Source organism: Pollachius pollachius, assembly GCF_949987615.1.
Source record: "Pollachius pollachius genome assembly, chromosome: 3".
Taxonomy (NCBI): Eukaryota; Metazoa; Chordata; class Actinopteri; order Gadiformes; family Gadidae; genus Pollachius; species Pollachius pollachius.
In genome coordinates, this window is record NC_136936.1 from 48,527,156 (window position 1) to 48,539,348 (window position 12,193).

Consider the following 12,193-nt stretch of genomic DNA (forward strand, 5'->3'; position numbering starts at 1 on the left):
CCCAGCACTGAGCCTTAACATTTCAAAACCAATCCAGATCAGTGTTTCCCACCCACAACTCCCAGTAACGGGTATGAAGCCTCCCTACGACCGCCCCGTCACCAAGTGAAGCCGAGCCGTTTCCTCGCTCCCTCGATGTCCGTCGTCTCGTTGAGCTCCTTGACGCTCTGGGTCGTACCGCCAACGTATCGCGGCATCTCTACGCCGCTGTCGTCTTGAACGAGGTAGCTCGGCTGCGCGCCGCCGAAGACGGGCCCCAGGCCGCCGCCCAGCCCCTCCCTGGCGGCTTTGTGGAGCGGGAGGAGGTTCCGCTGGCCCGCCGCCGCCTCGCGGATGACCCGCGACGCGTACTGCTGGAACTGCTGCCCCTCTGCCACGGTGAGTTCCGTGTTCTTCACCAGAGACTCCCGTTGCTCTATTTTCTTCTGCTTGCGTCGGAGCCGTTTCTCCGCCTACGCGCACACACGGTGGGAATAGGTGCAAAGTGAAAAGACGAGGCGTGGACGTTTGAATTCACCACCGGAAGTTGGCGTTTTTCGGCCCTGAAGGAACGGAAGCTCACCATTTGCTGGACATAGTGATTTTGCAAAGATCTCCCCTCTTCCTTGGCTTTTTGGGCCTTCTGCTGTTGCTTCTCCAGGAAGATTCTGGCGGTCTCCTCTTTGGCCTGCTGCATCTCCAGGGCTTTCTGACGCGCAATCATCTCCTTCTGCTCTTGTTCCAGCCGCTGGTGGAACACAAGAGCGAACACAAGATATCAGTAGTTGTAATTCATCATCCAACACCACGGATTTATATTAAGAATCAGGACTCCCGGTTTCCCTTGGTATTCCCCGTAAGCTTGGCCCTCAGCCTGCAGGGATCACCAGATGTCCCTGGGGGTCTCACCAGGGTCTCTCTGTGTTCGGAGATGCTCTTCTGCATCGCTGCCTTCCTCTCCTCGTCAGCGTTGCGTCTCAGGGCCTCTCTGGTCTCCTGTTCGGCGATGGCCTTGGCGATGCACTCATCCTCGTGGTCTGTCTTCTCCTGCATGGTGGCGGTCAACTTGTTCCTAATCCTGTCCTTGAGAATCTGGGCCTCTCTTGAGGAGCACAAGCACATGCATGATCGTAAATATGCTCTTTAATTTTGGGTGTGGCAAAAGAAAAACCATGACCGCTAGTGTTGAGGCTAGGTGACCACTTCTGAGTGACCCGATAATATAGACATACCTTTTTTGACCAGGGGCTTTACCTGAACAACTCAGCCTCTTTCTCCTTCCTTAAGATCCCCATCTTCTTCTTGGTGGCGAGGAAAAGCTCCCTCTGTTCCTCTTCCAGCGCCCGCTTCCGTTCATCGATGCCTCTCACCACGTCTCGGTTAGCGACGTGCTCCTGTGGTGCGACACACCGCCAGCCGGGAAGCACAACACAGCCCGTTTGTATCGTTGGCGGTATGTCGTTTAAAATGGACACCCTCAAGAGGGGGCCTTCCTCACCAGGTGAGCCTGCATGGTGCTCTTCTTCCGCTCCTCCTGCCTTTGTCTCGCCGCACTCTGCTCCCTGAGGTGCAGCTCGCGAAGGCGCTGGATCTCCTCTCCCTCCTTCACGTTCTCCAGCTTCTCCCGAGCTCTGGCCAACTCCACGTTCCTCATCCTGAGGAAGAGGAAGCGCATGTTACCACCATGCCCGTAGCCCGCTATGAGGTCACCGAGGTCCGGACCTCGTCATTTTTTCTGGAGATGAAATAAAAAAAATCCAACCTAAATACAACTGTATACATAATCAGTGGTTGAGAACATCTCTGAGGTGAGTCAATGCTTAATCCAGATGAGACTTGACTCGCAACCCTCAACACCATCACTGCGCTCTACTGAAACCCGGTCCCTCTTGGATTAACCACAGAAAGACGCGTCACCGAAGCTCACTGTGTTTTCAGGTCCTCCGCCACCGCCTGGGTGTCGAGCTTCTTCTGGACGGCCTTCTGCCGCTCCCGTTCCAAGGCCTCGTCCTCCCGGGACTTGATCTGGTCGAGCACCTCCCGGTCCCGCTCTTTGGAGGAGCTCTGGATTCTGCGCTTCAGCTCGACCTGGGCCTCTCTCTCCTTCAGCACCTCGGTCAGCAGGAGAGCGCTCTGCGGGAGGATGTTCATGTCAAATCACGCAAGGCGCTAGAACCGGGTAGGGGCGGGATAACGTAGCGGTGTCCCATTCCCGGCTCACGGTCACCACCCTACCTGTAGGCGTCGTGGAGCAAGATGCCCAGCGCCTACAATGCTCCTTCATGATATGTTTCGCTCATTCACTGAAGGTAGAATATCAGCGTCTACTACAGAGAGACTTGAAACCTTGAAGATGGATGGACTGCGTTTACATAATGCTCACCCATTCATGGGTGGTTGTATCGTTTGCAAAAGGCGGTCAACGATAGAAGGCAACGGCCAGCTGGTCAGGAGGCAGTCAGGGTTAGGACCTCAGGGCCACTTAGCTACAGTAGGAAGAACCGGGGATCGAACTGGCCACCTTAGGGTTGCCAGACAACCTTTGAGTCACTAGACAACCTGCACTACCACCTGGTCATGAGGCAGTTAGGATCTCGGGGACACTCCGCCACTTAGCTACAGTAGGAGGCACCAAGTCACCTTTGAGTGACTAGATAACCTGCACTACCACCTGGTCATGAGGCAGTCAGGGTTAGGATCTTGGGGACACCCCGACACTCAGCTAGGAGGAACCGGGGATCACACCGGCAACCTTCGGGTCACCAGGCTACCCGCACTACCTCCTGCGCCGCTGCCAGACGGGTATATGTTAAATGGCGAGCAAACCCATGGCTGAAGAACCACTCACGTGGAAGCCCTTGACCTGCTGGGTCTGGTAGTAGAGCTGAGCCTTGGCTCTTCCGATGGCCTCCTTCCTCAACTGCTCCTGGTACCTAGCCTCCTCCAGGTCCCTGGCCATGCGCTGCTCCTCTTCCAGCTCCTCTCGGATCTTCTTGGCCTCGATTTTCTTTTGCCGTTGTCCCTGTCGCGAGACGCAGCGCGTTACTCTGGAGCCGACGCTTCGTCTTAGAAACTCGGCAATGAAACGTTTGAATTTGGCACATTTTTTCGGCCCCCATCTGTTAGTTTAGTTTGTAAAAATGTATAACTGGCAGTTACAACTGGCTGTTGTTGACTCACCACGATGGTGTTGGACCATAACTTCACCACTTCCTTGGACTGCTGATGCATCGCCTCTCTTTGTTTTGCTGCTTCTTCAACCCTCTTCTTGTGTTTACTTTGGTGATTTAACGATTCTTTGATTCTCAAGTATTCCTCTCGGGGCAACACAGTGACCTGTCTCAGATCTAATGGGGGTTTAGTCCCATGGCAGTCCCCATCTGAAGACACTGGGAGAACGATCACAGAAATGAAATGTCAGGTAGTCAGTTGAGCCATGCATGGTTGATACACAGACACCCTTTAACAGGGCATCAATATCTCTAATATTGTATTAATCCTATTATTATTATTCCTATCATGCACTATATTTGCAAACAGGATGCTACAGCAGCCTACTGTTTAAACCATAGTAATATGTCAAGCTTTAAATAAACACATGTGTTGCTGTTACCCATCGGACTTGATCCTCTTCTTCTCCCATATTGAACCATTGATTCTGCCATGTTTATTTATTTTCCCTCCTGAAACCAAGAAAAACCAGCAAATAATACTCTATGTGTAACTCTTTTTTTTTTAAACCAAATCCTGTTGATTAAAACTCGGGTCACAGTTCCCGTAAGCCGACATTCATGCCATTTGTTTGACCGTGTCCAAGCAACGCGTCAACCAATCAACGCCGGAGAGAGGATGCACCCCGTCTCACTGTGTAGGGTGAGAGAGGGTCCTGAAGTGTAGCGTAAGTCCGGTCTAACGCAACGCCACTTCCGTTCTTAGTTCCTATGAGCTGTGAAGGCCAGTTTACAGCCTCCGGCCTGAGTAAGAATACGACCACGACACGATGAACAACAATAACGACAAAGAGCAAAATAATAGGGTTTTGACGAATCAATCTGACGAACCAATTTCCAGACGGAAATATCCCTCTATCGGAAGTACATCTCACTCTCTGCAAAGCCCATGTTGCTGAAAGTCCCGCCCTCTCTTTCTCCATTAACGCTAATTTGGAGCATCCCGTTCAAGGCATCCCTCGTGACGAAAACGCCTGGGGAAGGGTCACTCTGAATGCAGATTTGCGTTAAAGAACATCAACGTTAATAGGTTAGCTGTGCTTAGATGTGCCCTTTCAGACTTTAATGTGATTAAGGGATATACAAATAAAATGTAATTGAAATTGAATCTTTATACTTCCACAGTAACCCACCCGGCCCAGTAGAATGAGGCATTTGTACTCGGCCATGTGGAAGCGTCCCCGTAGCTCATGAATATCATTGTTCGCCTCAAACCGTCAGCTCTGCAGCACTGATGGTATAACATCAGGACATCATGATTTACTTTAGCCTAGGTCAGGTTTATATCATGGCTGGTTAATGTATCCGTTCAATTACATTGCTTTCTCTATCAAATTGTTTCCCTCACACCTACTGCTGGCATTCATAATCGAGGTGCTCTCCGCAGACCTGCTAGGATGGTGGTCAGATTTACCACTTCAGAAAGGTCTCATGAACATATAAACATGAACATAAACCAATGAGGATGACCCAACTATGTAGCTGTTTAGAATTAATTATTTATCCTTTTTGATGATTCAATTAACAACTTTGCACATTAGTCCTACTTGATGTAATTTAATTAACATAATATATTTTTACACTTGAATATTTTTCAGTCTGGCTTTTGATTCCTTTGAGATTGGAAGTTGCAGAAAGGGGCGGGTTTATACGAAAGGGGCGGGTCTGTCTACCAGCGCCGGCCATTCAGAGCCAACACGGGAGCGCTGGCTGCCACCACTTAGCCCATCACTTTCCCGCGGCGTCACGCGTAGAAGTTATCTTGCCTCGCATTCCCTCAAAAAATCCTGCAAAATGGCTCCAATAGTGATTAAAAGCATTTTAATCAGCGAAAGCGTTGATCCCTGCTGCAAAAAGGTTCTGGAAGAAAATGGAATCCAAGTTACGGAGAAACTGAATTTGACAAAGGAGGATTTGATCTCAGAGATCAAGGTAACGTTGTGGTTTCATCTCCATGGATGACTTGTTTCTCTTCTCAGCTGTATATCTGAGCTGCATGATACCCATGCCGTATATAATTGCGTGTTAGCATATCTTATCTTGCTTCAACATGACTTAAATTATTATTATGGGGAATACTTGCGATCATTGCTGATTGTGCAAACTTTACGGTGCACAAATATTCAATCGGTTTTGTTTCACAGCTGTCTCATCATGGATATACAGTATTCGGTGTTGCAACGGCTGTCGTTCAACTTTGAAACATATTTGCCTTTTAACATATAACCTGAGGATAGTTAGTACCGCCCATTCCAAATATGATGCAACTGCATCCTCGGCTTGCTGGGATAACCATCCTGCTGTGCCACATGTTCGACCTAAGCCCTTAAGAAAATCAATGCAACCGCACATTTTATGCATTCTCTTAGAAGCCTTGTTGGTTCATGCACTATAACAATCATTCTCACTAAATATGTCATTTTATATAATACAATGTAGGAGTCGGGGGGGATAATGAATTGTTGCATAACCCCTATTCAAATGTGATGTCACTGCAACAAACGGGTTTTGCTGAAAGTTGTCTGTAGCAAACCGGACTACACTCTCTCGACTAAAGAATCGCTGTTTTCTCATAGAACTACGATGGACTTGTAGTTAGATCTTCGACAAAGGTGACGGCCGACATCATCAATGCCGCCAGTAATCTGAAAATTATCGGCCGAGCTGGAACTGGAGTGGACAATGTGGACGTGGACGCTGCTACTAAACATGGGGTTATTGTCATGAAGTAAGTCTGGCATGGATGGTAGACTAGTATTTCTTTCGAAATGGCCAGTTCAGTAACCATGTGTTTCTTGGAGTCTGAATTAAAGTCCTTTTCTTTGCTTCAAGCACACCAAGTGGTAATACAATCAGTGCTGCGGAGCTGACGTGTATCCTGATCACCAGTCTTTCCAGGTAAGAGAAGGGGTTTTATTATGTTTGATCACCAAGGGGGGGGTTCACTTTTAGTTTCTTGACTACTTGAATGCCTTGAAGGCAAACCGCTTTTTTCCCTAACTTTTGTGATTAATACCTTGTGGTTGCAGACATGTCCCACAGGCTGCGATGTCAATGAAAGCTGGAAAATGGGACCGCAAAAAAGTAAGCCAAGAATTTGGTCGGCGTGCAATGAATTGTGTTCATGCATTAAGCAATTACTATTGCATGACTCATTCCATTGTCCCCCCGTCTCCCCAAGCTGTCAACGACTCCACTTGATAATGGAATCTGTGTAGTTTCTGTGTGCCTAACAGTCAAAACGATTTTGTTGCATTTCAGTTCATGGGTGCAGAGCTCTTTGGCAAAACCCTGGGAATAGTTGGACTTGGGAGAATTGGCAAAGAAGTCGCCAGTAGAATGCAGTCCTTTGGCATGAAGGTAGGTAATTACTCTCTGCCAGAGCTGTCTCCACGTGTCAGTGCTGCATGCTGGGTAGGCTGCACCACAGGGCTTCACTCATCCATTGAATGAGATTTGTCAGAGCGTTCCTCATGCGAGACGAATAAAGCTTTGATTAGCCGAGGTTACATTACGTTGATTTAGGATAGGAAAGTCCCATGATGCACTCTGATGTGCGAGAAGTTGATGGGGTCAAACCCGACTGGTTCCTTTCTGCCTGTTTTCCCCTGACCCCCATAAACAAGCACGTTGCATACAGGAACCTGTAGCCACTGGAGCAAGGCTGACTCCATCTCAGGGCCATTGAGCATAGAAGCCTGGGTAAATGAAGCTGGAAAGAGGAACATGTAACTTGCAACAAAGCATTTTACAGATAATATGATCTCAAATGGTTACTCAGTTGCTGGTTAATCTTAAAGTGAGAATACCTTGTTAACAGCTGCTTTATTCAAAGCCGAAGTCAAACACGGCAACCGTCGGTTGACTGATAAAATCAAAGAATGAAGGTAAACCACTCGATTGGTCTATGAACAAACCTCAGACATATCTGTAATGCAGATAGCTGTATTATCTGAATTTATTTGTGATACTGCAATGGTATACTAGTAATTTGTGGTTGCAAGCCCAATGCTAATGCTAGCCTAGACAAAGATCTCAATCATATATAAGCCTTAGTGTTTTATAGTAGTGTTGGGCAATATTGGCATATGGGCGTGTGCAAACTGGGTGACTCTTATCACAGTCAGTTCCCATCATGACTACTACCTGCTTCCCGTGGGAAAGTGGAAGGAAACTTCCTACAGTTCTCCTGACTCTTCCTGATCCCGGCCCTTCCCTATCACATTATCCAGCGCTTAACACCTGCTAAACTTTCCCACCACGCCCAGACCATCGGCTACGACCCCATCACCCCGCGGGAGGTGACTGCAGGCTGGGGGGTGGAGCAGATGACCCTGGAGGAGCTGTGGCCGCAGTGCGACTTCATCACCGTCCACACGCCCCTGATGCCCTCCACCACGGGTGAGCCTCGACCGGCCACGCCCGCCGAGGGCTGGGCACACAGAGAGGCCGACGCGTCATTGGTCGGTCACGGTTGTATAAAGGCTGTTTTAAAACCGCTAGTGCAACCCTGGAGTGGGACACAAACTAGATCAATGGATGCCTATCAATGACACAGCACAACAGATGGAGGGTAAAACACGGAGCGAAATCCCAATGTAATCAAGATGGTCCACGGGAAATATCAAAGTATTTAAAAGTATAGAGAGAAACACTCATGGAAATGCCCTGCCACTCGTTCCTGTGGTTCAGGGCGACTCACAGCCAACAACCAATCTCACACCTGCACCGCAGCTAAAACCGCCACCTTTTGGGTTTGTGTGTTCACTCTTTCCCGCGTCCTACCTAGGCCTCCTTAACGACGCCTCATTCGCCAAGTGCAAGAAGGGAGTGCGGGTGGTGAACTGCGCGCGCGGCGGGATCATCGACGAGGACTCTCTACTCAGAGCGCTGGAGTCCGGCCAGTGCGCTGGAGCCGGCCTGGACGTCTTCGTCGAGGTAAGGACCCCCAAGAGTTCCTACGGCGGCCATGAAGCAGAGGGCTTTTATGGAAGAAGACTTGGTTTACAGCAGTGGATGTTTTGAGATGCTTGTCATGGGCTGTGGGGCATTTTGGCGCACAGGTAGACTGAGGTCTTAGTGGTTTGAACCAAGAGCCTTTAGGCCAGGAGTCTTTAGCACATTTTTTTTTTTAAAAGGACAGCGCACATTAATAAACATGAGCACCAGAGTTCAACATGTAAACGTGCCAGATTTAGCCATGCAGGTTAATTTTTATCTCTCCAGTCCCTGGATGATCCTGCTCTTTGGACCAGTACATCTGTGATTTGCTTTTCAGTGGTACCAGTTCTTGATCTTGTGTCTCGAGCCTGGAGGTCAGTGTTCTGACGAGGTAGCGTTCTGTTCTCAGGAACCCCCCAAGAACCGGGCCCTGGTGGACCACCCCAACGTGATCAGCTGTCCCCACCTGGGGGCCAGCACCAGCGAGGCCCAGGCCCGTTGCGGGCAGGACATCGCCCTGCAGATCGTGGACATGGTGAAGGGCAAGGGCCTCGTGGGAGCGGTAAGTGCTTTGGTTTCGTTTCCGCTCGGGATGGAGTCATATTTGGGCTGTCGATTAACATTGAGTGGTGAGCGGAATTAGTCTGCACCAAGATAGTGCAGGCTAAATTTAAAAAGCCACATTTAGAATTTAATTATTTTCCACATATGGGGGAAAAGTCTTAATCGTGGACAGTGTGGCAGATTATTTCACAAATTAGGATGACGAATGTCAACGAAGCTGTGCAGATCTGCCTTACTAGTGATTTATGATGGTAAAGCGGGTCAATTGAGCTGAACAGAATATGGATGGAATGAAATTGGGTTCCTTTCAGAATGGAATACGGCCATTGTAATGGTATTGAAATGAGTAATGAAACGGGTGTTTTTAGTATCCATCATTCAGGATTTTTGGTTTGTAGTCGAATAGGGGTAGAATTCCCGGATAGTGGGTGGTGTCTGTGGGGCAGAGAGGGTTTTGGTTAAGCCGGGGGGGTACAGTGTTTCAGCCGATATTCTTAGCAGCCTGCTGACTGGTTGCCGTGGTGACGTTAGCAGAGCCGGCCGTGCCAGGAGACTAACAACAGCTCAAGTGATGTGCGGCGGGGGGAACCTAAGTGTGAGGCAAATAGTGTCGGGGAAGATGGCGGTTAAGCACACACAAAGGGGCCCACCTTGTAGCAGTGTGTCAGGGAGAGGAGAACGCTCCCATAACCGCGTCTCTAACACTTACTGTGCGTCTCCTTCCCCTACGTAGGTCAATGCACAGGTTTTGGCCAGCACCTTTCGCCAGGAGTCTCAACAATGGATCACGCTTGGGGAAGCTATGGGGGCCATGCTGCAGTCCTGTGCCTCCTCCAAACCCTGCAGCCAGGTGCACATCACAACTCAAGGTCAGCAGCCTCTTTGTGGGAAGTCCACCGTGAGAAGTTCTCATTCATGACAGTCAAACCATCCATCAAGGCGATGGGGACGCTAGAATCTCTCTGGCCAACCCCATCATTCTTTGCATATTCTTGTTTATTTGTTTGCCCTGACCCTGGGGAGAATGACGGCTCATGTTTTGTTTTGACATATCTCTGGGGGCGTTGTAATGCAGGATGTGGATGTTTGCTTAATTTCTCTGGGTTGAGTTTTTATTTATATTTTTGTATCCACACGCCTGTGACACTTGTTCATAACTCCAATAAAACATTTTTCACATAGTATTCAATTATATTAAATAAATTCAGGTGTTTTTCCCTTTTTCGGGACTGTAATCGCATTGTGTCTCCCTCTGGTGGTTAAATTCAGAACTACATTAATGAATTTGAGCTATTTGGACGCAAATATAGATCATATTCAGCTGTTGGCTGGGGGTGTGGCTTATAATCCCCTTGTCTTTGTCTCCACCAGGTGACTGCTTAAAGAAGTCCACTGGTTACATCACTTCAGCCGCAATGGTGGGGCTTCTCAAGCCCACTACCGGCGGTTCGGCCAACCTGGTCAACGTGCTGACCCTGGCCAAGCAGTCTGGCGTCGCGGTACAGAAATCATTCAAACATAAACCAATGCCTGACGGTTTCGTGTGATCGTATGACGAGCCGTACAGTTCCTAGACGACGCCCCATTGGCTCATTGCGAGGCGTGCGTCTGCTCGTGTGTAGGTGACCCAGACCCACAGCCAATCAGAGGGGAGCTGCCACGGGGTGTGTGAGGTGGAGATCCAGGCGGGCGGAGCCAGCTACAAGGCCCGGGGCTCGGTGCTGGGAGGCGTGCCCGTGCTGCTGGAGCTGGGCGGCAGCGTGTTCCGACAGCCCGTCTCCCTCGCCGGACACCTGCTGTTCCTGCTGGTCTCCCCTGGGCCCCAGGTCCTGCCCTCCCTCGCTGGTAGGATTCTGTCTGTCTGTCTGTCTGTCTGTCTCCGTCCATCTGTCTGTCTGTCTGTCTCCGTCCATCTTTCTATCTGTCTGTCTCCCTCCATCTTTCGGTCTGTCTGTCTGTCTCCCTCCATCTTTCTGTCTGTCTCCCTCCATCTTTCTGTCTGTCTGTCTGTCTGTCTGTCATCATATTTCTGTCTGTCTCGATCCTTTTGTCGGTCTCTATCTTTCTGTCTGTGCATCTGTCTTTTGGTCTTTCTTTTTCATTTTATTTATAAAGTTACTGCTTCAGATTTGTTGTGCTCCTGAACCAGGTATATTCATCTTCTGGGTCTTTGCCGCTGACAATTTAGTTTCCCGGTCCAATATGGTTGTGTTTGGGGTCTGGCCCTGTGGTTTGGGGTCTGGGACCTACTGGTTTGGGGTCTGGTCGTAGTGGTCAGGGCGTGTGAAACCCATCCCTCAGGCTCTGGGTTCAAAACCCTGACGCCCGCTAGTCTATCTGTATTCATCCCGGAGCGAACCCCTTAATACCCCTCCCTGATCCTTAACGACCCCTCCCTGCTCCTTAACGACCCCTCCCTGCTCCTTAACGACCCCTCCCTGCTCCTTAACGTCAATGCTCGATGACTTGTCATCTCAATTCCCTGTGCGTCGCTTTCGGAGAACAGCCTCTGTGTCACGACTCGACAGCAAACCACATTGGCAGCGGATTCGAATCAAACAACCTCGACGAAGATCCCACTTGTTCTTTCACGACCGTTCCAGGCTTGCTGGCCACCGCCGGAGTGGAGATGGAGTCGTTCAGCTCGCCGCCCGCCAGGGCTGGAGAGGTGTGGTGCTGCGCGGGGGTGTCCTCCTCCGTCCCGGACCTCGGGGCCTTGAAGCCTGTCGCCAAACAGGCCGCCCAGATCACCATATAGATAGGTGGGTGGTGATGCGGGGGCTGGCCGGCAACACAGTGCCTGAAGGTTAGCACAGGTCGGCACGCGCTTATCGTAGCATAATAAGTTTACAATATGGTTGTTTTTTTAGATGCTTAATACTTGTTTACAAATTTACATATTGATGTATTAACGTTACATGTTGTATTGATGTCTATAGGGCTAACGTGTCTGTGCTACTAAACATTGATTAAAAAAATTTACTTGTCAAACCGGCTGTTGTCTTTTATTTTTTTTTGTTAGGGGGGGTTGTGTTTGTTACTTTCCCTGCCTCATATTAAACATGTATGGAAATAGTCTTTATTTGTACTTGGTCGCACTATAGCTTGGCTTTTGTCCTGCTGTGAGAATGCCGATCGCTAATCCTGTCAGGATTTCACAAAGCCTACAGAATTGGGTTCAAATTCCATGGCAACGGATGGAGGATTAATTTTTTTTTTTCTTTATTGATGTCATACTACGTGTCCTCCCTTGGGTCGTGGGGGCGCATTGGTCACGTTGGTCCTCCTGGCGTTACAATCAGTAATGTAAAACCTTACAGTCATCCGCTCTTTATCAAACACCCATAGATACATATTGAGTGGCTATCAAACTACTGATCTGATATGTACCCTTTGGATGTCTGCTCTATAGGCTAGCCTCATTGAGCACCGGGCGCGTCTTATATGGTGCAGGGGGGGCGGCCTCTCCAACTGCAGAT

General features: G+C 49.3%; 2 protein-coding genes across 2 annotated transcripts; one reads left to right on the forward strand and one right to left on the reverse strand.

The window, feature by feature from the left end:
- Positions 1 to 98: 98 nt before the first annotated feature.
- On the reverse strand, positions 99 to 3,644 carry cfap210 (cilia and flagella associated protein 210; the record flags this gene model as incomplete). The annotated part of the gene is made up of 9 exons (XM_079731813.1): positions 99 to 452; positions 563 to 727; positions 889 to 1,081; positions 1,234 to 1,373; positions 1,478 to 1,634; positions 1,907 to 2,112; positions 2,828 to 3,001; positions 3,160 to 3,368; positions 3,593 to 3,644. The coding sequence occupies 9 exons, from the start codon at positions 3,642 to 3,644 to the stop codon at positions 99 to 101; spliced, it is 1,650 nt and encodes a 549-aa protein (XP_079587939.1).
- Positions 3,645 to 4,942: 1,298 nt separating this feature from the next.
- On the forward strand, positions 4,943 to 11,650 carry phgdh (phosphoglycerate dehydrogenase). The gene is made up of 12 exons (XM_079731159.1): positions 4,943 to 5,141; positions 5,786 to 5,937; positions 6,042 to 6,107; positions 6,239 to 6,293; positions 6,471 to 6,569; positions 7,478 to 7,610; positions 7,999 to 8,147; positions 8,560 to 8,712; positions 9,448 to 9,583; positions 10,086 to 10,213; positions 10,337 to 10,559; positions 11,318 to 11,650. The coding sequence occupies exons 1-12, from the start codon at positions 5,004 to 5,006 to the stop codon at positions 11,470 to 11,472; spliced, it is 1,587 nt and encodes a 528-aa protein (XP_079587285.1). The 5' UTR covers positions 4,943 to 5,003; the 3' UTR covers positions 11,473 to 11,650.
- The last annotated feature ends 543 nt before the right edge of the window (positions 11,651 to 12,193 follow it).